Source organism: Patiria miniata, unplaced genomic scaffold (genome assembly GCF_015706575.1).
Source record: "Patiria miniata isolate m_02_andy unplaced genomic scaffold, ASM1570657v1 HiC_scaffold_3, whole genome shotgun sequence".
Lineage (NCBI taxonomy): Eukaryota > Metazoa > Echinodermata > Asteroidea > Valvatida > Asterinidae > Patiria > Patiria miniata.
The window spans coordinates 26806145-26832028 of NW_024037069.1; the positions used below are offsets into that span (position 1 = coordinate 26806145).

At 40.4% G+C, this 25884-nt stretch overlaps 1 protein-coding gene across 1 annotated transcript; it reads right to left on the reverse strand.

The window, feature by feature from the left end:
- Positions 1–401: 401 nt before the first annotated feature.
- Positions 402–23344, reverse strand: LOC119737645 (vacuolar protein sorting-associated protein 35-like). The gene is made up of 17 exons (XM_038212130.1): positions 23240–23344; positions 21163–21261; positions 20676–20772; positions 19584–19707; positions 18990–19172; positions 18588–18801; positions 18064–18147; positions 17139–17248; positions 15627–15723; positions 14500–14648; positions 13154–13430; positions 6856–6945; positions 6127–6249; positions 5202–5381; positions 3551–3790; positions 2876–3019; positions 402–2175 (listed from the first exon to the last, which is right to left on the reverse strand). The coding sequence occupies exons 1-17, from the start codon at positions 23240–23242 to the stop codon at positions 1996–1998; spliced, it is 2394 nt and encodes a 797-aa protein (XP_038068058.1). The 5' UTR covers positions 23243–23344; the 3' UTR covers positions 402–1995.
- Positions 23345–25884: the final 2540 nt, after the last annotated feature.

The window sequence follows — 25884 nt, forward strand, 5'->3', positions numbered from 1 at the left end:
TGATTTTATCCACTGGATCGTTCACAAGGCTACCCGTTCCAGACCGGCCATGTGCTAGCGGACGGTACGGTGCGCGGTACGTAGCTGGTACCATTGCATATTCGCACGCACGTGCGACACAGTGAATTTTCCATGTCGCGTCGCCTGTCAATGTTTAACCTTTTGTCCAGCCAGAGAAGGTTCCAATCAGTGTTATGCCCTGTGTTTCTACCGTTGAAACACTCCAATAACGACTGGTGAAAGAGATTAAAACTACGTTCGCGATGATTTTAACGTGCCATTTCCATCGACTTTTCTTCGAAATTATGATTGAAATAAAATAACATTTTGTGAGAAAAATCCTTACAAAATCAAATTTTCTGGGACACACTGTAAAAAAATCGGAAATTTTGTTGGAAAATTCAAAAAGTAGGTTTTCCGATTAAAATCGTAAAAGTTTCATCTCTGCTAACAGTTAAGCTAAAAATTCTGTGCTAACCCTGTAAGCACAGAATCTTTCATTACAGGATGTACACATGCGCATAAGCCAAAATTCCTTACAAACTTGTGATGTATGCTAACCCTAAGCTCGAAATTTCTGGGGATTTATCGCAAACAGTAAGCAGAAGGGCCATGAAATTGGGCACTGATGTGGACACAAGCAAACACCATAAAGTGTATGCTGCGGGAACAGTTTTAAGGCAGAAATCCTTCTATAAAGTGGGGGCTTTAAAAAAAATATGGCCTTTAAAGCAGGCCACACACAGTGGTGACTCTGCTCTTGTGGAAAACTACAAAGCAGGCTGAACATGTACACAACGTAGAGAATGCACAAGCTTTGCTATAGACATGCTACAGGCGATTGGAAAGGGGTAACCCATTTAACAAGGTATAGTTCCCCGACTCCTAAAGGCAAGTGTGTTGAGAACAAACTCTTCTATTATCTTCCAAATTCAAATTGCTGAGAGCTCGACTGTGCTCTCAAAGTTAAGTTTCCATGATTTACATGTATATCTTCATCTTCTTTAAAGTGTTAAACCTATTACAGTTTAATTGAACTTTATTTGATCTTTTCCACAAAAGACCTTTCATTACCTGTGTACATAAAGAAGTAAAAAAAAAAATATGGTGGACATATATACAAAAACACTGAGATACATTTGAAGTGTAAAATATAATGGCCTCACTAAATGAGACGGGGGGGGAGGAATCACATTACATTCAAAAGAATTTTAACAAGCCATGTTTAAAGGTTTTGGGATAAAAGCTTGTTTGGGAGATAAAGGCTTTTATGGGAGAAATGTACTGGCCTTGGGCCAAAGGTGCAATACATAAACTTGCACAGGGCAGTCCGCGAATGAACTACACACATCTTTTCGGTTGGTGGGGAATGGACGCACAGAAAATCCACTCTTCTCAACAAACTTGCTGTGATTGAAGGTCACAAAACAAGATGTAAAGCTAATACGAATAGTCTGCAGAAACAGGCTAATTGTTTTGTACATACCACTCAACCACCAAGCTTGCAAGGGTTGTTTGGCTTGTTAAGAGTCTGACATATCAGTTGGTACCACAACCCAACTGTTTATAAGATGGAATTTGAAGCCTTGCTTTTGGTTATAAAAATGTAATCCTTTCTGCACAGAAAAAAACTGTTGTGGGCAGCAATCCCCCATTGTCCTCTGCATGTATGATGAAATGTCCCACAGAGCTGTTAAGCGTAAAATACTGCTAGGCCAACTTACACGCTTGGCAAATATCAGCTCAGTGCTAGTCACAAGCAATAAGAATTGCATGGAATATTGGTTGGTAACCTGTTTTTGCTAAGCAGATAGCTTCTACGCTTAGCGCATTTCTATGCTTCGAGGCTCAATGAAATTTGTCCGGGTTTTTGTAAAGTGGAGATCCATTTTTTTTCCAAACTGGAGAATTTTGGAGAATTTCGGCAGGTGTCAAACTGAACAGAAATGTCTCTCCCCCCCCCCCCCCCCCGAAGGTTTATCCAGTCACACCTTTCTAAAGGACGATGCCTTCGTAAGACGGTCCTTCCGAGTCAGCGGCGTCCATCTTGTTTCGGAGGTGCTCCAGGGTGTTGGTGAAGTGTTTGTTGATCTGTTCCGTCTCATCGTTGTCCTCAAGGTTGGGTAGGTCCTCTCGGATCTTCTCAATCAACTGGTTAATAATCTGGGCAGTTACCTGTGTTAAAAACAACCAAACTCAAGAATTTCAATCTTGATAAAAATATTGATTGATGCCGCAAATTTATCCGCAAAATACTATATGTGATCAACAAACTTAACTTTTAGCACCAAAATGGAATTGGCTTTAAATGTCAATGTTGTAATTGATTCTGACTTGGTCACTGATCTAGTACCAATTGAGGATCACTCCAAAGAGTTTGGCTGTGTCTGTATCACTTGGCTACGGCTGGCGATAACACACGAGTCTATGGAAAGTGGCTGCAGCCGCTACCCAGTGGCTTCCATCATTGTCCATAGGTGCGTGTGTTATTCCGGCCACAGCCTCGGACTTGGAAAGTGGGCTTAACTATACCTGTGTGCATTATTATCGCAGTGAATTTGATTTGAAATTCCTATGGGCTCTGTGCACCAACGAGGAGGGCACCCTTTTACCTAGCAACAACGTCCCATGGGCGGGACACATACACTTTGCTGGTTGGCGCGCACCGTTCCTTGTGTGTGACGCACGTACACCAGGGGATTTCTACTATGTACACGCAGCGGCTGCGCTTTGCTGCAAAATATTGCAGTCAGGCAAGATGGCGTTTTTCGGTCACCTCAAACTGTATTTTCTTTGCCGGTGAGGGGGTACTTGTGAACGGAGCGGGCAGTGATTCTAACTTGGTCACTGGTCTCCATTTGGTCATTATTCTTACCTGGTCGTTTCCCTTCTCAAAGTAATAGATGTACCGATTGAGAATCTCCACGAATAATTGGACTTGGACGGTGGGGTCCATGCACTGCTTGGCAATGCGCAAGGCCTTCTTCAGACACTCGCTCACATTCTTGGAAAATTTCAGCTGTATGGAAAATTAGGAAAAAATTAAGGGAGGATTTGGATAAAAGTTATTTAACAATTGATATATCCACAATGGTCTTTGGGAGGATGAACAAGAATAAAAATTCAAAATCATAATTTTTTCAAAGTTTCGGTTAATCCAAATTTCATCCAACATACAGTGGCTACATTTTAAAAACACATAAGGCCACAAATTGCCCAACATAGAATTGTAATTCAATAATTGTGTAATTATTAAAAATGGAGTTATCTGTGGCAAAACAACAGAAAGTAGCAGCAAATGGGACTCTGTCGCTTTGATTGCCTTGAAAGCATTCATTTATATGAAACAAAGATGAGTTATTTTTAAACTGTTTTCCTGGAAGGTTTAACAGCTTTGTTGAAGAAATGAAAAACAGGAAAATACTGAGCCAAAGTTAACGAGGAATTGGCCTGGGAGTTCACAATAACAACAGTTCAGGTAAGCCGAGGGTGCCATTGACCCCCCTCGCGCCATGGACCACATCACAGCAGATAATACTTGCATACTGACCTCCTCCCCTCCGCTCTCCAGCGTCTTGCCGGACCAGAAGAGATGAGACACCATGCCCACAGCCCGGCACTGGTCAGGCTTCTTGAGCAGCTTGGAGGCAATCAGGGCACACTGGGTGCGTAGTGGTTCATGGTTCTCCTCACCGAAGAAACTCATCTGCTCCAAGGTGGCTATGATGAGGCTGATTGCTGCCAGCTTGGCTCGTGAGTCTGAGATCTCATCCTCGAAGCAGGCAAAACACTGCCGTGGAGAGAGAGAGAATGTGATAACATGTCAAACACATGGGCGTCGCCAGGATTTTTTCTAGAGGGGGGCAAAACATTTTTTTTGCCAAAAAATTCTTGTATTTCTCAACACATTCTCGATTTATCAGTTTTAGAGGGGGGCAGGGACATTTTGCCCCCCCCCCCAACTCATTAAATTTACACCACTTTGTCTTCGCGCCTCTTTTTCTTTTTTCTTTTTTCTTTTTTTTCTTCCTTTTTTTTTTTTTGCTTTTCCAGGGGGGGGGGCAAGTGCCCCCCCCCCCCTCGCGACGCCCATGGTCAAACATTGGAAGTACTAAACTGCTTGATAGCAAAACATCTGTTACATAATTTGCATTAAATTTTGGTTGATCAGGGATATTGGTAGTCTGAGTATCACCCGTTATCCACGGAGCAAGTCTCCTGTATAACGTCTGATATGCTATCCAGGGCCCCCAGGGAGAACAGTTCATTGACAACTGATGGGGCTAAATAAATAAATAAATGTCTAGACATGCAGATATATGCAAGCCGCGCGCCAGCCAATCAGAGTCGACTTTACCAAATCGTGACGTCATTTCATTCCCAAATCAGGACTAAATGGTTTGATTGGTCAATTTGAATGCAGTATTTTGTAAAACAACAACAGCCGGGCGCATATGCGCGTAACATGATACAGAGTGCGTGACACAGGTTTTTTTTATCCATTGTCTATGATACGCAACGGGTGAATGACCGAAGACACGATATAGAAAACGCCCACTGATTGGTCAAAATCTAGGGGTCAAGAGGCTGTTGTCTTGCTTAATTAATCAGCGAATCTGCTCACATATCATAGGCATTTGCCGTGGTCTATTACATAGACTAGGATATTGGGGGAAAATGAACAATCCTCCAAATACTCAGGAGAGGGTTTGAGGGTCGACGAGGTGCCAAGAGCAACGTAGGGTTTATGGCATATGTTTGTATCTGCCTACGAGCACCCCTCACAGTATCCATATCTTTTGTTGATAAAAACAACTAACAGTAAAACCTCAGGAATTTCATATTGCAAAAGTGAGTTTTTTTAATGCCGAAATCAGAAATTCAGGAAATCTTGAATTCAGGAAAAAATCTGACAAATCTCACCATTGGATGATGTAAAATAATTGTATACTTCAGGAACAAGTCAGAACTATAGTATTAAATTTGAATCCTGTGGCGATGATATGGCTAAACCAAAAATTCACATATTTTTCATGATAGGTAATAGTTAAAGCCCTTCATTCCCTGCTAACAAGCTCCTGATTCTGCTAAAAAGTAAAATTTCGGTACTAGCACTGAAAGCCCAGATTGGTGATCGTCACCACCGAATACCACGGTCAGCCAAGCCATTGAACTGAGCCTACATGCCGCCGTCTACCTACCTGGGACATGAAGTCATAAGCCACCATCTCATGATTCTCAAAGTCCACGGTGCCGGCTGCCAGGGCTCCCTGAAGGAACAGGCGCAAGGAAAGCTCCGGATACTCCGCCTTGGACAGGGCACAGATGGTCTGGTGACTGAACTGCAAGATCTTCTGGCACTTGACTTCCCATTTGTCATCCTGTTGAGAAGGAATAGTCGGGGTAGGAGAGAAATAATCTTTTCCATTTGCATATTGACCCTGTTACATTTCTTTCTGGACCTTAAAAAGATTTTTCAAAATTTCAATGGCCATTTTCTGAAGCACTAGAACTGTTATTTACTTCACATGGACCAAGTTGGAGCTAGAACCATTAGTCGACTAGTGGTTTATTCGTGACATAACTTATGCCTGCACAGAAATAGTAATGCGCGAATGTCTCCAGTCAAATGATGATCAAAACGTCATCACGAAACTTCTTGGTCCTGGATCCCCATTGTGCTTTATTATGCGGTTCCAAGTAGTCGACTAGTGTAGTCCAACCACCCTTCGTTCAAGTCAAACCATAGTCTTTGCTTTAACTTGCCCACTGCTGTTTCTGTTGTACATGGCACATTCCATGCATACACAATTTGCTCAATACCCCCAAGTCATCGTTTCCGGCCTAAATACAGCAATCACAAGCTAGATTAGTAGTTAGGATGGGTGTGGGACGTTGCAAATTCAACCTCAGGAAGTGGGGCTCTTCAGATTCTGACAAATGCAGCTGTGGAGAAGTCCAGACAATGGCCCACCTACTGACATGTGGTGGAGATACGTGCACCGTTGACGACCTCCGCGAGGGCAGTGATGTGGCAATAGCTGTGGCACAGCAATGGCAGAATGTCGACTGACACACGAGCTGATAAGTATTTAGGACTGCCCACAATCAATCACTGTAACCTACCTCCTCTGCTAATTCCTTGAACTGGTACGCCAGGCGGTGGGCAGCAAACACCAAAGGTGGTAACGTGTACTTGATTCGCTTCTCTCCACCTGTGCCAAAGTGCTTCCGAGCTGTGTGCAACATCTGCAGTTAAGTGAATGTAAAAAACAGTTTCTTGTGAAGAAGGCCAAGTCCAAAACTGGCACAGACGTTTACGGCTACGACTATTTACCTTGGCATACCAATGACCAAAACCCAAAGCCACAGCCACAAAAACACCAAATTCGGACAAGGGCTATGAATGTTTACAGAATGCTGTAAACTCGGCAGAATGATGAATGAACGCTCTAAAAGTTATGAAAGGAGCATTCATAAGATGCAATTTTGCGTCGGGGTGATGTAAATCAATATTAGGCTTTGCCCTTCACCGCTGTAAAAACACTGTATACTCAGTGTGTTATTTTTTCCAACTTTCACTCGGGAGGTAACACACTGAGTATACAGTGTTTATACATCAATGAAGGGCAAACCTAATACTAATTTTACATGTAACCAAAAATTACGTCCATGTGAACTCAACTGGGATTCATTTACCTATTTGTCACAGCACCCGAAACTGCCCTAGTACTCTATAGTTTGTTTGTTTTATACATCAGTGAATAAACACAATGTATCTCATTTTTTTTTAAAGACAACTTTTTTTTTTCTTGAAAGGTGAATCCCAAAAATGTAATTTTTCACTCGGCCCACCTTTGCCTGTTGGTCGGCTGTCTCTGCTTGGAGTAAGTTGACAAACCTTCCCATCAGTCCTTGCTCCTCGGCAAAGTCATCTGCGTCCTCCTGACAAATAATGAGAACAATCAAGAAATCATTATAGCCAATGGCAAAAGAAAACCATTTAGACAATGTAAAAAAACATTATGAACTAGTTACATGTCAATGAAATGTTGGTATGTAAAATTGTACATTAACTTCTACATGGGGTTGTGATAAATCTGTAATATACAAACAATTCTTGCATGCTCAGTTAAAAATGGAGACATCACATCCTTGTTCTCCAATATTTTTTGTAGCATATGCAGTAAATTGCACATGAGATACAATGAGATACACCGGTGCACAAATTTGAATTTGTTGTTGGGAAAAATATGCAATGGAAAAACAGCTAGTCTCATCTTCAGGCAGTGTTAAAATTTGAAATAATTGTTGGAAAATTGAAATCCTGCAAATCTGAAAAATAAAAATTGTTTCTATTGTGATGTGAATTAAGTGCACATATTTTATTCATACAATAAAGACTAGAGGGCACAATATGGGCCTTCTGTGCCAAAAGCTTAGGTGATTCCCACTAGTTTATTGACGACATGAAAGTAGGTTTGACATTATTTCCACTTTCCTTTTAGATGTTCCACAGATAGTGGTGACTGGAGGTGGGTGGGTACAACAAGGAGGGCAGTAATGACCCGCCTTATTCTTTGTCTTTTTTTTTAAATCATCTCTTTAGCCCCCCACCCAACCCCCCACCCACAACTGTAGATTCCCCAACAGAGATGCAGTGGCGCACCCAAGGGGGGGGGGGGGCTCAGGGGGCTTGAACCCCCCCCCCCTAAGGTTGTCAATTTTTTTTTTGGGGGGGGGCATTTTTTTTTTTAGTCCCACGATTTGACCTTGGTGATATGAATGTTGCCTATTTTCGAGTAGTATAATAGGGGTGTAAATGGCGCCACCAACTTCAAAAATTTGCGGCCAAAAATTTTGGGCAAAATTTTTTGAAACAAATTTAACTTCTAAAAATTTTGAAAAAAACCCCAAAAAAAACGAAAATTGTGAGGCCCCCCCCCCCCCACAAAGCTAAATCCTGGGTGCACCAATGCAGAGATGAATGTTCTGTGCCCAACCCCTCCCCCTCAATTTCAGAAACAAATTCAAAACTACTGAACTTTAACCCCCCCCCCCCCCAATTGGGCTTCAATGCAATCATTTTCTGAATGAGAAAGCCTCAACCAGAGTTGAAGGCTGCTTTCTCCAGTGTCAAATAAATCTTGTCAGAAAGGTACAGGGGATGAATTGTTCAAACCTCCATCATGCTCAAGAAAATCTAGTAATGCTATGGCATACAGTACATATTAGTGGATTTAAGCTTTGCCTCTTGATTGTGTGGGTTCAGTGGCCTGTGGGCATGGGTAGAACAAGGCCAATGCCCTAGGGCTGGATATCCTAACCAGCATGGTTGCAATATCCAGACAGCTTTGGACAATCCTCCCAAATATTCAGGAAAAGCTGCTACAGTACAGTAGATGTGTGAACTTAAAGGGAATATACAACATTTGCAAACATCGAAAAATAAAACTACCAAGTTAATAGGATGTTGGTAAATGACAGTCTAAAGCATCCTGTAAAATTATGGCACCTGGTATACTGTCATTTTCAAGAAAATTGGTATTTTTGTATCAATTTCCAACGCTGATCGGCCGATCAGCGTTGGAAACAACTGGCTTTTTTTCAAATACTGGCCCCAATTGACCATTGCACTTGTTTGCAATCGATTACAAACCTATGAACGGGTACGAGCCAGCTAGACTGGTTCCCTGACCTTACAATTCCCCAATGTATGTAAACTGCTCTGTTTCTTCTTATATGGAGTCAGGGGACCAGACTACAGGAAATGATCGTTTTTCTTGGTTTTTATAGCATTTTCGAACCCAAAACCTCCAAAAAGTCAGTGTAACTATATTTGCTTTATATTTCCAACCCCCCAATTCCATCCATTTCTGAAAATTACAGCAAAAGCAAATGATGTATATTCCCTTTAAAGGCATTAAACCATGGAGGAAGGAACATAAGCACTGCCATATACATGTGGGTAAAAATGTAGGTGCGGAGCCAGAGGGGGGGGGATCAAAACCCCCTCTGGATCCGCGCCTACAAAATAAAAAAATCCACAGGAAATCATGAGAAAAAAGGACCCCCCCCCCCTGCTCCGACACCCCAATTTTGTATTGCTAGTAATAATGTACACCTTGCATAAAATAAGTACAGATCCCGCAATGTTGGGGGGTACCAGTATATGTAAATTATTCTGTGGTAAAATGTTAATCATCGTCGGATTTGAACAGCGCCCCCATGGAAAGTATGGAACAAGCCTCCCCCCTCCCCTTTTTGATTTTACGGAGACCAAGTGTCCAGAAAAAAAGTATCTACATGCCATATTTTTTTTGCCGATGAAACACCCCCCCCCCCCCCACAAAAAAAAAATTCTTGGATCCGGCCCTGAAATGGCTGGTTTGTTTCAAATGTAAACAATATGTTTTTGTAAATTCTTCAAAACATTTCACAGTTTACATGTACATCTCAATCTTTATAACTTACATTATGTTGATTGGGTTGGGGTTTTTTTTTTGGGGGGGGAGGGAGGATTTCAAAGCAACAAGGATATATACATGTACATGTAGAACCTCTACAGCTCCTCATTCCTGTCATTAACTCCAGGGATACCCTTCAGACATAATACTACATTTCTAATGAAAAAGTCCAGCATGCCCCGGTCACCTCCTGCAGTTTGCCAGACTGGTCCACATTTCACCCAGTGAACCCTCACCCACTTCCCCCAAGTGTCTCCAGCTGTTTCCTGTCTGGTGCCAAGGACATAGAAACAAAAACCTCCACACACAGGTCTAGTATCCAATACCATTGTCAGAAGATTACTGTACAGTTTATGCCACATCTTTTGTGGTTTAGGCTGGTTGCCCCCAGGGGATAGTAATGTTTAGAGGCCCCCTGATTTGACGATTATTGACAGGTGGTGAAGGGTGGCAGGTGACTGACAGCTGATTGGCTGCTGTGTGTACAGTGGTGGTATGGGTTTCCAGGGGGTGCCACTTCTACAAGAATGCGGGTGCGTTTTGCTACAACCATTTTCTTCATGCTTTTATTAAAACCAAGACTTGCAAAAGTCACCCACTGTTCCTTTTTTGGGGGCATGTGTTCTGGAATTTAACATCAGCAAGCCAGCTATGCGATGTACTACACAAGAGAGCTTATGCCCACTTAATTATATTATGCTATCAATACTATATCTTCATTAATTTAACTAAATCATAAAGGTCAGATTCAAATGGGCAATTCCACACGAAAGTGGACATAGTTGAAAAGCGGAACATTTATTAAATCTTAAGAAGTTCTACAACTAGCATCACAACCTCCAATGTGGTATCAAATGAAAGGAGACAACAAGGCCTTTTGTTTGAGTGGTGTGCCAGTGAGATAGAATGTGGTTAAAATTATTTTTTAAATTAAATTATTATTATTCACTTGGCATCGTTTTCGCATGCAAAATGCAAGTGTTATTGTGAGTTTTCGCTTTTTAAGGCAGAGAGAAAGGTTCTTATTTTATGAAATTATTGCAAAGAGCTTTCATAGACTACCATGATTCAGTGTGCTTTTTATCACGTGTTTGAAGTTGATTTCAGACATGTAATGTCCGTAATGCTATAATGTAATGTCCATAACAACATAAATATGTTTCCATAACATCAAAGTTCCTTTTTGTAAAATGTCACCGGTGTTTGTATCTAGAGTGAAGCTCAAAAATCGATGTCTCAAAGCGTAACATCTGTACTGGTCTTTTTACAGCACATATATCACATTAATTACTTCCGCTAACATTACATTACCCATGCCATGTTGTACATTAAGGCCTAAGCTAGAGTTGTACCAAATATATACTATTTTCTTTCACTACAAGTATTTTACTTTGTTGTTTCAAATTGGTTTTAATAGGCTCTGAATGTAACGTCCCTAATGATGGAATTGCCCTTATGATAACTTTTGGAAGGTTTTGAAAGATTTAGAAGTTCTTCTTTTTATGTCAAATGCCAAATTTTTGTTTTTACCAGGCGCGGATGCAAGGGGGGGGTTCAAAACTCCCCCAGCTGTGTCAAAATCTTTTTTTTTCCATAGAAATTCTTAAAAAATAATTCCTGGATCCGCCCCTGTTTACACACAATTTGAGAGGAATATTATCTCTAATTTGCATCTTTAAAATTTGTCAAATACCAGCTGGTCAGCAACATTGAAAAAAAATATGTTGATATGCATGATGTTCTTAAGTTGTTTTTTTTTTTCAATGATTTCTGTTAATTGTAAATTGTAAACCATCGCAATTCAGTCTTCGGACTGCGAGAATGGTACGAACAATAAAAAAAACCTTCAATTCAATTAATTGTCAACAGGCGCACACACATCACGATTGGCAGCCGATTCAATTCTTGACTGGTGCATGTAATTTAAGCTGGCGCATGTAAGACTTGATCGACATGTTTCCAATGTTCAAAATATTTTATCAAATCCAAGTTCGATTATTCAAACACTAAATTATTCAAAGTGCAGAGCCCCACTAACTGAACATCACCTCAAGATGCAACCATGTGACCAGGGTTCATTAACAAATGTCCCCACACCTCACTGCATATAGTTTACCATGCTTGAACTGACCTTCTTTGTCAAGGTTTCTCTCATCAAGGATGCAATCCAATCATTGCAATAATAGAAAGACAATTTCATATTAGGCCCAAAAAAAAAATATTCGGTCTCTGGTCAGATCAAAGTTCCGGAATTGACGTGCCCACGCGGCTTTTTTTTTTTTTTTTTGCTTTTTTTCTTTTTTCTTCAAGCTTGGATTGTACAGACAAGGTAGGTACTATTTTGCTTTTTTGGTGTCATCATGTACATTGGTGTCCTCCATAATTTGCCGTGGTGCAATTTCCCATTCCTTGGTGCTCTTTGGTAAAAAGAAATTGAGGTGCGGAAATAGAGGGCGCTGTTGGAGCTACCGTGGAACATTTTGGAAAAAAAAAGATCGACGCACATGATTAAAATCGACGCGCGCGCTGACCAGAGACCGACTTATTTTTTTTTTTGGCCTAACATCATTTAACCCATTAGCTAACCCTCCTCTTGCTTAAGAGGTCACCAATGGTCAACATTTTCTTCCTCACCTCCTGGCCTACTGTGTACAAACCAATGGGGGTCTTGACCAATATTGACCCAAGTAATAAACAAGGCTGACAATGCATGTTTCCATAGGAGGGTTAGATCCGTGTACCGCTGCAACGGCCTTGTTACTCCCTATAAAGCCCAAACTACCCAAGCAATCTACGGTTTCATGGATTCATCAGGGACTAAATACAATGTAATACAATGTAATACAATGTAATACAATGTAGTACAGCTGCTCAGGTAAACACTACTTCTGTTCATACATCTGGGGAGTCCGTGCACAACAGACCCTTTGCATAGAGCGCCCTCACTGAGGACATGTCTTTGTTTCTCTGTCAAATGCATAGGTATACACTTTGTACTTTCTTTGTCATTGAATTCAAACTAAGTCCTCAATGAGGACGCTCTGTGCAAGGGGTCTATACTAGGGCCATGTCCAAATTGCTTGGCTACGGCTGGATATAACACACGAGTCTATGAGAAGGGGCTGCAGCCGCTTCCATAGGCGCGTATGTATTCCCTTTGATCATCTATGTGAAGGCACTAAACTTGTTCCTGGTCCTCCCTCTTTCTTCAGACTTTCATTTAACAGGGGAATGTAAATTAAAGTCCACAAAAATGTTAACCATATATAGTTGTCTCAAAGTTATGTGTACCAGGGACACTTCCAAAACTGCATAAAACCATGATTTACATGAATTTCAACCACAAAATAATGACTAACAGCAATTCACATTCCACTACAGCTGCTATTTCTGAATGGTAGCAAAAGCATTCATTTGTCATTGTTCATCCTTATTACGGTCGGTTCATACTCAGCGTGAAAGTGAACACCAATGCAAAGTTGCAATGTCACGGCACAACTTCTCGCAGTGAATTTACAAAACTCAAACACATTTCAACTCTGGCAAAAATCTCTGCGAATATTTTGTGATATCAAATTTGCATTGAAATTGAATATGAACCAGCCTATACAGCCTATCACCTGACTTGTAATGTGACATCTGATTGGCCTATGAGTGACTTGATTACAATGATTGGAGATTCTTACCTCTTCGGGCTGATCTGATTGGTCCTTGACCAGCGTGGCAACCATCCCCAAGATGGAGTCGGCCTGCTCCGACGTAAGCACCAGGTTGCCGTTGTCCAAGGCGCTGTTGACCACGTGCAGGCTCATGTTCTTGCGGCCGGCGTAGTCCAAGTATTCAAAGAGCGGCGGGAAGTATTCCAGCTTCAGCAGGGTCAGAACGTTGTTGTAGCTGTCCACGGGGATCTTGAGCATGCGCATCAGCTCCTTGGAGACGGGGCTGGAGTTGGCGAGACTTCCACTGTTGGGAGAATAAAAGGAAAGTGAAGTGTGACTACAATGACAGATATTTGTACAACGTTAATGTTTAAAGGGAATATACATCATTTGCTTTTGCTGTAATTTTCAGAAATGGATGGCATTGGGGGGTTGGAAATATATAGCAAATATAGTTACACTGACTTTTTTGAGGTTTTGGGTTCAAAAATGCTATAAAAACCAAGAAAAACAATCATTTTCCTGTAGTCTGGTTCCCTGACTCCATTTAAGAAGAAACAGAGCAGTTTACATATATTGGGGAATTGTAAGGTCAGGGAACCAGTCTAGCTGGCTTGTACCCGTCCATAGGTGTGTAATCGATTGCAAACAAGTGCGATGGTCAACTGGGGCCAGTATTTGAAAAAAAGCCAGTTTTTTCCAACGCTGATCGGCCGATCAGCGTTGGAAATTGATACAAAAAGTGCACTTTTCTTGAAAATGACAGTATACCAGGTGCCATGATTTTACAGGATGCTTTACACTGTCATTCACTAACAGTCCAGCAAGGTATTTCAAAATGATTTGGTAGTTTTATTTTTTGATGTTTGCAAATGTTGTATTTTCCCTTTAACCATGTAACTGTATTTGATTTTAATATTTTTTTAGTCTTGTCCCCTCCTTTATTTTCCACCACATGAAACCAACTTTCTACTGCATTCCTGAGATACAAAGGAAATGCTATATAGCTTTATGATTCATACACAGCCAAAAGATAAGTTTTCCATGACTTTCGGACCCCAACAAATGAAGGGGCAACTGAATTTGCTTATCAATTCTACATGTCTATCATTTCCATATAATTTAAACCATACCCTAAACAAGCAAGCTTGAAAAGAAATTACAATATATTTCATGACCACGTCATAACAGGAAAACTGCAACAGACTCTGTGCTGGAACTGCAAATTCAAAATCCATCGCGGTAACGCCATTATTTTCCAATTTATTTACCATGACTTTCACTGCTTTTTTTCCCATGCTCTTTGGAAAACAGAGAAAAAAGGGGCTCTTGGACAAACAATCCCGCTATCAAAAACAGGAATTTTGTCTTACTGCGCAATGCCAAGCTTCTTGAAGATTTCCACGGTGGAGTTGAGGACCTTGTCGATGAAGTCTACTCTGTCTTGATAGCACTTCAGGGCAAGGTTGATGAGAGAGACTTGGAGGGCTACGACGTCTTCTGTTGGCATGTCTGTCCGTGCCTGAAGTGATCGACAATATTCAAGAATGTCAGGCTCCTATCGTTCTCAGATTAACCACATCAAAACTCACGACAGTATTCTAATTTGTTTACAAGCAATGTGCCACCTCACATCTGGCAAAAATGTTACGTCCGGGTTCTGTAGTAGTTTGGACGGATCGTGGCTTTTCTTTCCATGCACCAAGGACACATATATTTCCTTTCGCCCTTTACTTTTATAATCACTGTATATCAAGTACCGTACAAGAGCTTGAGAAAAAAAACTTCACAAGCTTGCTCGTGTGGGACTCGAACCCATGACTTTCTCCTCGAACTCAAAGAAAACCTTGAATGCTTAGACTAGATTGCTTAATGTCCATTTTTTGTGTGGAAAAATATGGACCATAAAGTAGTCAGATGACATGAAAATGGAGAAGATGTTAGGAAACTAGAATCGAAGACTAGTCACCATGTGTTTCTTTTGACATACTGTAACACTGAAGAAATTTCAACCAGCTGTTTTAGGCGAAAGTCTTTTTGTTTTGTTTTATGCGGTTTCACAATCTCACAGGGGTGTGAGTGACCACTGATAAAAATAGATGAAAAAAACAGCTGAAAAAGGTGTAAAAAAGCTGAATTTTGGAAATCCCCTATATTTTTGTACACAGCAAGTGAGGGGAAAAAGCTGATATCCAAAACAAAAAAAGCTGAAATCAGCTAAAAAGCTGAGATTTCACACCCCTGATCTAAAGGCCTGTTTGTACTCGGTGCAAAAGTTGACTTGAACGCAAACTTGGAACGGTAAATACTCACACTGGGATTTGCAAAAGTTGAACACATTTCAACTCTAGCCAATTTTGCAGCAAACATTTTTGGACGTCAACTTCCTTTCGCCTTCGTATTTGCATCAAGATTGAACCAGCCTTTAGGTCTTGGATCTCTCAATGCACAATATTTAGAGTCACACATTTCAGATTACTCCGACTCTCATTGGAATTACCTCTATTATGGCTGAGATCTGCTCTGAAAAGATGTCGAATAACTTGAGTTCTGATGGGATACCTGCACTGTCGTCTCTACAGGCAAACAACGCCAACCTGCACAACAACAAAATCATAAAACAAAAATTCATCAGATGGAATTTCAATATTAGGCTTAAGCAGGAGGTCATGGGTTTGAGTTCCACACGAGCAGTTAGTGACTTTTTTTCTCTCAATCACTCGGGACAGCACTGTGTATACAGTATAGAAATAATAGTTACATTTCAGAGTCTGATTTTGTTAAAGGGAATATACATCATTTGCTTTTGCTGTAATTTTCAGAAATGGATGGAATTGGGGGGTTGGAAATATATAGCAAATATAGTTAGACTGACTTTTTTGAGGTTTTGGGTTCGAAAATGCTATAAAAACCAAGAAAAACGATCATTTTCCTGTAGTCTGGTTCCCCGACTCCATATAAGAAGAAACAGAGCAGTTTACATACATTGGGGAATTGTAAGGTCAGGGAACCAGTCTAGCTGGCTCTTACCCGTTCATAGGTTTGTAATCGATTGCAAACAAGTGCGATGGTCAATTGGGGCCAGTATTTGAAAAAAAAGCCAGATCGGCCGATCAGCGTTCGAAATTGATACAAAAATACCCCTTTTCTTGAAAATGACAGTATACCAGGTGCCATGATTTTACAGGATGCTTTACACTGTCATTCACTAACAGTCCAGCAAGGTATTTCAAAATGATTTGGTAGTTTTATTTTTTGAGGTTTGCAAATGTTGTATTTTCCCTTTAAGCATGACGTAGCTTGCGAGGTTGTCATGACCTCTTCATTCAGCGTTGTGGCTAAATCCCTACGGCTCATGTGACCACCTTTGAGGCGGTCACGTGAGAGCAGATATCAATGTGACAGAGTCCAATATCAGTATCCATGCTGCTATGTATACAGTGTTTGTAAAATACGTTGGTGAAGGGCAAAAGCCAATACTGAATAAAGAAATTAAAATACAATCAGCAGAAGATTCGACAAATAGAAGTTTAAGGACATTTTTCACTAATTTTTTTCCCCCGAAATATAGTCTTATATAAACATGCAGTTGAAGGAGCATACCTAGTTGTTCATTATGATAAATATGGAACCTTGACATTTTGATTAATGCAGATATTGCGTTGTTGAAAGTGTTGACTTTTCCCATTTTCAATGCTCATGTTTTGTAAAAGTCTCCAAGAATTACTCAAAGTAGCTCTAGCTCCCTGTGACTCAATTTGTTCAATTTGTTTGGCTGCTGTAAAACTAAAGTCAAATTCAGTATTTTGAAGTTCAGTGTTTTCCCAAAAAAAAGCAACTTGCTGTATAGCAGCGGGAGAGACAGTAGTTAAGTCAAATGCTTCCCAACTATGGATACATTTTGTAAAATAAAAGACAACTAAGAATATATTTATATTAAATTAGGAAATAACTTGAAATGTCAAAACTGTTCTGCTTTGAACACTTCAAAGATGCCATGTGCACCGCTTACCTGTCAATAAGTGCTATGATGATGTTCTTGACGTTGACAGTGTTGTTAAGATCAGCGCAGGCTTTGAGGAACGGACTCAGTGTTTGAAGGTGAAACTCATCAGGAAAAACCTGGAAAAAAAAACCGCAAAAGAGAATAAAACCAGAGAACTGCTAATTGCAAAGCAAAGAATATAATTCTTCAGTTTTTAACTCACCCTCTAAGGCTGGCAAATTCAACAAAGCCATCGCAGCAGTCAAAATCAGTCAAGTGACTGTTTATAACAGATGAGTGTGCCCTGTCTACACAAAGCAGGATTGACTGGCTGTGACTGTTTAACATGATACAGCCATGCTTTGACTACCATACTAAAAGGCATGAGGGACAAATGATTTTACGTATTCTGAGGGATTTGGAAATTTTCCAATTTTGACAATGAACCTAAATATGTAATAAAACAAATACAACATGGTTTACTTCGGGGGTAAAAAGCACAAAATCGCTGTTCCCTCAGTGTTAACTGCCTCTGACTACCTCCGTCTGTTTCGCGTCAACTGGTATTCAAATCGTGACCAGTTGTATTGGTATGCTACAAAGTGAACATTACAAATCTGTTATGAAGACATTATAAATCTGAGTGGGGGCTCGTAGCCGAGCGGTTAGAGCATGGAGCTACGGAGCGGAAGGTTGGCGGTTCAAATCCCATTCAGACGAAAAACTGGAAAACTCTCTCTGACGACCCAACAGTAAAATGGGTACCTGATTCGTTCAGGGAAGGTAAGACGGCGAGAGGAGAGGACTGGGCCCCGCCACTCATATGCCGCGCCCAAGACACAGTGGACCTCTAACATCCCACTGCCCCTACGGCCAGTAATGGCTATGGGATCTTTACCTTCACCTTACAAATCTGAACTCAACATTGCGAACTATACATGATGATCCTGACCTGAATGATGCATTCCATGAGGTACTCTTGTGCAATGCTATCCCTGCAGCTGACGCACTGCTCCAATATATCTGGCAGAACAATCTGTGCAGTTAAGACAACATACGCAAGTTCAATACCAGCATTCTTACAACAATCGTGACTATAATGTACTAAAGCATTTGATGGGATCAGAAAACTAAGACATTTCGAAATTCTGGTTCTGGGGAACCCTATTGTGTGTACACAATATTGATACAAACAATTGGCAATACAACAATTTTATGTAAACGTTTTCAATTTTCAAGCTGGGGGCGGTTGTATTTATTTCAATTCTGCAGCTAATTTTAAGATTTGTTAAGTTGTTTTCAATGAACATCTAGTTATGTGGCCAGATGATTAAGTAGGGCAGTGGGAAGTGGGAAACAGATTTTCTTGCACACTTTTATGGTTGGAACAGAAATTATGATAACCTGAATCGGAAAACAGACTTTTATGAAATGGAAAATGAGTGGTCAGCAGTTGTTTGGGAAATGCATTTTCACCTTTTGGTATCTGCTCATGTCGACATTCTCCAGCTGGCTGATGCGGACTAGGTTGGTCCCCACCAGGATGCGTAGCTCCTTGCGTTCCTTCTCTCGCCTCTCTCGCTCCCGGGAGTGGCCCTGGTGCTGGATGCGCACCCACAGCTTGTTCATCTCGCCAAAGTTCAGAAGGATGAAGTCCGTGGAGTCTTCCACTGTGCCGGAGTCGTTCTCACTGAGTAGGGTGAGGGGGAGGGAAAGAGGAGGGTGCATAAAAAGATTTGGAACATGGTATGGATTGCCCATGGACACAACATATGGCCAGCAGCTGGATTCAAACCTCTGACCTATGATTATGAGTAACAAACCCTAACCACTCGGCCACACTCCCCCACCAATCCTTATGATACTTTTAATGCTTACTTCTCTTCCTTGGTGCAGTCGGGTAGGATATTGCGCGTGCATTGAAGCAAGTAGTTCCTCAAGAACAGCCCCCTGAGAGGGTGTTGGACCCCCCGACACATCTCCACCAAATCCTTCATGATGTCCTTGCGGGAATGCTGGCTGGTCTTGATGTACACAATACCCACGGTGATCAGGAGATACCTGGGAAAAGAAAGAAAAAAGGGATACACAATTTTGTAGCGAAATGGCCATCTGTGTAGCCTACATAACGGCATGGTCTCCGCAAAAGTAACCCGTTAACGGTTGCAAAGGCAGAGTTGGTGGAGACCACTTGGAATGACATTCAAACGCATCAATGACGCACACACGAGAACGCTATGGGTTTGTCTTCTTATTTTTCTTCCAGTGAATACATACCTCCATAGTGCAGTATTGTCGTACTCGTTGGGTTTATGCACATTAGTTATGCGTACTTTCTGCCATACACCGGCAGACCAGTTCACGCATACGATTTGTCCCACTCACTGGGGCTAATGAAGCCCCCTCTACTGTCCATGCATAGAGTCCATTAGAGGCTCCTACTTTTATATGGGTATGGTACAGTGTACTTACAGCCTGGGCACTATATTTCCAGCGTACTGCACTAGTTCGTACAGGTCTGATATGCGGTGTCCTTTCTGATACTCATCCAGGAGATACTGTTCCAGGTATCTCAGCTCATCGCAGACCTGCATGTCTGTTGGGGCAAATTCTTGTTAAGGTGTCTAATCTTAAACATTGGGCATTTTGATCTCTTTCTCACACATTACCTCCACTTGACTTATTATGACTTATTTATGATTTATTAGGAATATGTTAATTTTGCACTTTCTTTTTTCTCATTCTTAGATTTTCTGTGTCATGTCATTTATTACTCCTGTTCATGTGAGTAAGATGTGGCTCTATGTGTCCAAAGTGGACATTGCTATTTTTGTGATGTTCATCCGTAAAAAAAAAAAAAAAAAAAAAAAAAAAGACAGACTGAAATTTCAATTAAACAGATTCACTTCCCCCAATTAACAAATTGCGTATGAGAAAAAATAATAATTGAATGAAAAGAAACTAACTTCAATGTAGCACTCAAGCTTTTGTCTTTTAAAACTAGTGTTTTCTTTGCATGCAATTTGCCAAGACTGATGCATTCATACAGTAGAAATTTTGATTGGGACGATGCTATTTCAAAATTTTGAAACTCCAGTATTTCATTTGAAATAATAGTGAAATATCCATTTGTGTTTGTATGCCTTAAGTCATTTTACAGCTCATTAGTCATCCAATGTTGAGAAAAATTAGCAATTCCAATTGTATTTTTTTAGGGTAACCAAATCCCAAAAACACAGAAATAGTAATTGCCAATTCTGTTTTACAGTTCTATGCATGACTTCAGATTAACTCTAATCCTCAAGAGGATTCTGTCTTTAAAAACACTGCACAATGCAACAACACGCGAAGCTTGTCAGAGTCAGAGGTCTGGCAACTGCAACAGAATACAACAGTAGCATTGTTGAATGGGACTAACTCCCCTGGTCTCAGAATTTGGCATTTTTGCGCTGGTGTTGCTGGCTCAGTGCAGGAAGGTCCAACAGGCGTTTACACCTGATGCACTGTGTTAATATTGTAGGGTTATGAATAAAGCAATATCAAGAGTAAGCATGAGAAGGATACAGAGCTCATAGTAGCTCTTTGGAGACAACATGGAGGTCCGCAGTTCACCCAGCATGTTGGAGGCATGCTTCAATCCATCCATCAACTTGCCTTTGTCCTGGATGAAATGGAAATAAAAACAATGCATAACTGTGAGCCTTTTTTTACATGTAATCTTTGCCACATTAACTTGACAGCCTCATAACTTGGTGGATGGAGTCAAGTTGATTACGGAAAAAAACCACAGTATCAGCAATTTCCTAGCTCACCCCTCTCCCAAGGAAGTTTAATTGGATCAAACTTTTTAGGAAAAAATTAACACTGAGCAGTAACCAATGTCAAATTCTTTATACTTTGAATGTGGACAAAGGTCACAAAATATCATGGTTGTTGAGCTGTACAGTATCATGCTCAAAACATGCGTTAATGTAGGTGTTGGATTTGAACAAATGATGGGCACTCTCACTTGAAGTTCTAATTTTTCCATTATCCAAACCACTGGACTCACCAGGCATCTTTTCATCTGGAATGACTGCATCTTGACGACATGCTGAGCCTCATCCAGGAGTTTCTCCTGATCATCTTGGGGAGACTGTCCTGTTTGCGGCTACACAGACAAAATATGGCATTAACTTATAGGCGTCTTGGTGTTGTTGGTCACCTTGCCATCAGCTTGAACACACAGACGGTGGCTCCTAGCATTCCAGTGAGATTATGTTAAATTTAAAGGGACATTACCTGCCTCAAATCCCCCCAAATTTTATGTTTTGGATTGTTGACTTATCCTATTTCAAACGTCTGGTCGAAAGGAAACTACTAATGTCACACTGATACTGAGAAAAGACAAAAAATCCCTGTTGTTTACTTCTGACGTGGCAGACATTTTGTGGCATATGAATAGGTAATTCCAGCCGTGTCCAATCAATGTATGGTACACATTGTGTGTGTGTGACACACAATACATACAGCACCAATACAAAAATGCTGTTTCTTGCACGTCTGCAGGATTCACAACTAGCACCCAACAGCCACGACAGCTTGATTTTTGAGAGTCAAAATTTTGACTACCAAAATTTGTTCTTGCAAGAGTAACACAAAATTCCCATTTCCGATTTGGGAAGAATTCCATACGTGGACATCACTAATTTTTCCCTGCAGTGACCTATCAGCCATCAGAAAGCGATGAGACCCCAAAGAATATAGTTATGTTTCTGGTTACCGTACCTACCCTATTTTGACAGCCCCTTCCCCAATTTTTTTTTTTTTAATGAGAAAAAAAAAAAAATGAAAACCATCAATTACTACCTTACCCCTTTACTACACGCAGACACCTCCATATGATCGTACACAAAAAAATTTGCCAGATAAAAAAAAAATCCCTCCCTACCTACACAATTTTCAAATGCCATGTAATCAGAAGCAGAACATTTTTTTTGGGGGGGGGGGTGCCTAACATGTCCTAAATAGTCAAATTTAGCAGGGAAAATATTGCAGCATTTACTCAGAAAACACTGAATTTTTCAGACCAGTCTCTTCATAGGTTTGTGCACAGTAGGTTTGTGTCAAGTGATGTTCAGGAATTCTTTCCAAATTGAAAATCATGAAAATAGCAACAGCATTTTCATAATTTAGCGTGATGTGTGAGATATCATTCATACATTACAAGAAGATGAAAAACAAAATCGATGTCTTTATTGAATTTCCTTGACAACAGAATGGACATGTTCTTGACCAGTTGTTTGTTATCCGATTTCTAAAGTTTGGAACATGACCATGATGACATGTATGATGTATCACACCGGCAATCGTGTAGTGAAGGGCCCGGTTCCTATAAGGGAACAAAATCCACTTTAAAATTATTGGACCTACCAAACTAGTTGGTGCCATTCTCAATAAACAGGTATGTTCTGGTGTTTCAGAGGCAACAGTGACGTGGGTTCGAGCCCGGGCGCGGACAATTGTGCCCTTAAGCAAGGCACTTAACCATTATTGCTTCGTCCTTCGGATGGGACGTGAAGCCGTAGGTCCCGTGTGTTGTATAATATCTAATGCACGTTAAAGAACCCAGTACACTTATCGCTAAGAGAAGGCGATCACCGCGCGATGTACCGTGAGCATGCACGGCGCACTGAATCACAAGGCACCAACTGAGCAGGAAAATCGTCAGTGATCGTGTCCCAAGAAACTGTTAAATTTTGCAAAACGGGTGTCATTAGAATTGAGAGAAGTCTGCTTTTGATAGTAAAGGTGATTTTTGAGCAATAAAAAACATTGTTGACTCTAATTTGATCAAACAAAACAGGGGCCCTACACTACACGATCGCCATCACACACCGGGGACCATGGACATTGACACGTACACTAGACGGTCTACCGGTTTTACTACCGTAGTCCACACCCCCAAAAATCATGACTGCCATCCCACATTAAGAATAACTGAAAATTCATCTTAAGAAATTACATTTGATTGATTTCTATTTGTGATTGAAAGGTATGCAAGATTGCTATCAACTTCATTAATAATGGAAGCAAAATACAGACGTTTAATGATCTATTTATGATCTAAATTAGTGCAAAATCCATACCATCTTGAGCTTGTTTCCCTTGCCGAACAGGTATATTGTTACGCTGGTACCCTGAGAGCGTAACTCATAGCACAAAATACAGGAACCAGTGAATCCCGTGGAGTCGAAAACCCAACTCACGTATGACGTTCTATGGATTCTATTACTCGAGCCCAAGAGGACCCGACTATAGCGAGATAAATGCATCACGTGTGCAGAATATTACAATATGAATATGAAAACCCTTACGCTGAGACCGGAAAAGTAAACTAAAGTAAAGGTTAACTTTAAATTTCGTACAGAAAATAATTTTATTCAGGATGAAAGCAAAACAGTCAAGGTTCTATTGAGATATACTTTCCCTAATTGGGTTAGAGGCTGGAAAACAACCATACATGTACCTATCGGAGTTCGGTACAGTAATCATTGACAATGTGATGTGATTGTAAATAATGTGATTGGCTGAATGTTACAATTATTGTCTTACATCGATCCAAGAAACTTGCACGCCAGCAAATATATTATGCTACACATCTATTTCACTTAACTGGTAACTAAAAATGTGTTACCTGGTACTTTTTCTTGGGCCCCATCTTGCCCTGTTAAGGTTCTTCGGCCAAAATATATCGGGTGGCTAAAATCCTTTAGTATTTAATTGTAGGATCAATTTAAGTGTAACAGATATTGGTAATGCGGCTGGCATGGTGTACTTAAGAGCTGCATTTGCATCAGGTTTGCACAAACAAATCTTGAAGACATTGGCAACGATTTTATTAAACTATCCGGTCCGTAACAAGGGTGGATCCAGATTTTTTTTGGGGGGGGGGCAAACAAATTTTGGTCCCCCAAAAGTGGAACCCAAAAAATTATGGCGTGGGGTTCGGGGCCCGCTTAAGGGTCCCGAATTTTTTTTGGATTCTAGATGCTCTGTGGTACGATCTGAGGCAAATTCTGACCACGTTAACCAATTTATTTTAGGAAAAGATGGTGGTGTACGTACTAAGTGCCTGCCTTTATGGGTTCCATTTGGGGGGGGGGGGGGGGGGGGATGGCCTCCGTTGTCCCCCCCCCCATCCGCCCTTGGTTCGTATCATGTCATTTCAACTGAAAATCACCCCCACTGCATACAGAGTAGCATTGAAAATCATTGGAACTACTGGAACTGAAAGTAGTGCAAAGTAGACCCCTCTCTTTGAGGGAAAATTGCAACTGCGTGTTGCTCGAAATTTCTTCAAAATACGGCATAGCCGAAGCGCGTCACGAATATTTGACGCCCAAACTGCCGATATACGCCGACTGATCTGTTATGTACGAAGTGACGTCATTTGAGAGACACCTAGCTAATCGTGGTGTGTGCGCGTGCATGGATATGACGAAGTCACTTACGAACCAAATACTAATGACTCTCAAAACTGACTAAATGACAAATTTTTTACAAACCTGCCAGGTTTCAATGCTAGAATAGGCCTATAAATTAATTTTTATTGATCTTTCAAGCCTTTAGTTATGGTAATTTTATCATCAGATACTGTTGGCATGTCATGGTATAATTTTAAAATACTATATAATTTCAATTAAGAATTATTATGCCTTCACAAAGGCATTCTTTAAAATCTCCCATTATTTCTTGTTCTTACTTTAACTCGTCATACAATGGTTCACTGGTTAACTTACGTTGGTATCAAGGCAATGCTGCCAGAAGTGCTTTATCAAATGGAATTTGGATCTGATCAATCTCCCGTTATGGGATGTATAGGTTGCAGGTGTGTGTGGCTGGGGCACTAATAATAAGCTCGGCTTTTTATACTTGACAAGTTTGGTTTCAGTAGATTTTCCTAAATGCATCAAAAGTGAAGGGGCCTCTGGTCCCGTGTTGTCCAACAACGAAATGGATATTGAATTTCAAGTTCCAATTATGTCCTCAAACATACCATTGATACCATCACCAACGTGTGTGCAACATACTTCGTGTGGTAATGAAACACTTCTAAGTTACTGCACAAAATACACTTTAAAAAATCATAATGGACGATTATTTATTGATATATTTAACTACTATTTATGTGAAGTAACTTAAACTAAAACATATTCGTTGCATGCTTTTGTATCATGTGGTTAACAAAAGACTTCATAATCGAGGAAAAAGATAACATTTCATTTGGCATCTTAAATATTTGCATAATTGAAATTTCAAAATTGTGTAAATATTGATAAATATAAACTTTATATTCAAGTGATTGTTTACAATTCACTATAATTTAAAATGGTACATACTTATCATTGATCATCGCACACTGTTTAAACATTATTACCGGTATGTAATACATGCATGACGATACTAGAGATTAAATAGCACAATACAACGGGAGTCCAAACAACAGTTTCAGGATACATTTTCTTTGGGGTTTTTCTGCACTTTTTGTGACTTATCAACAAAAACACATTTGTTCTTGTCATTTGACCTTGTCTGTGTTTGGAAATTGAACCTTTGCCACTGGAATTTTCTATGGAAACATTAGCAAAAGTCGCATTGAGTCATTTGAGTGATACTCCAGTCTCTTTACTTTAAGACGTTTTCATTCATCCAACAAAGAGCCATCACAAATGAAATGGTAATCATGAAAAGAAAATGAACGTCAAACTAGCTACAAGTCTAAAAACAAAAA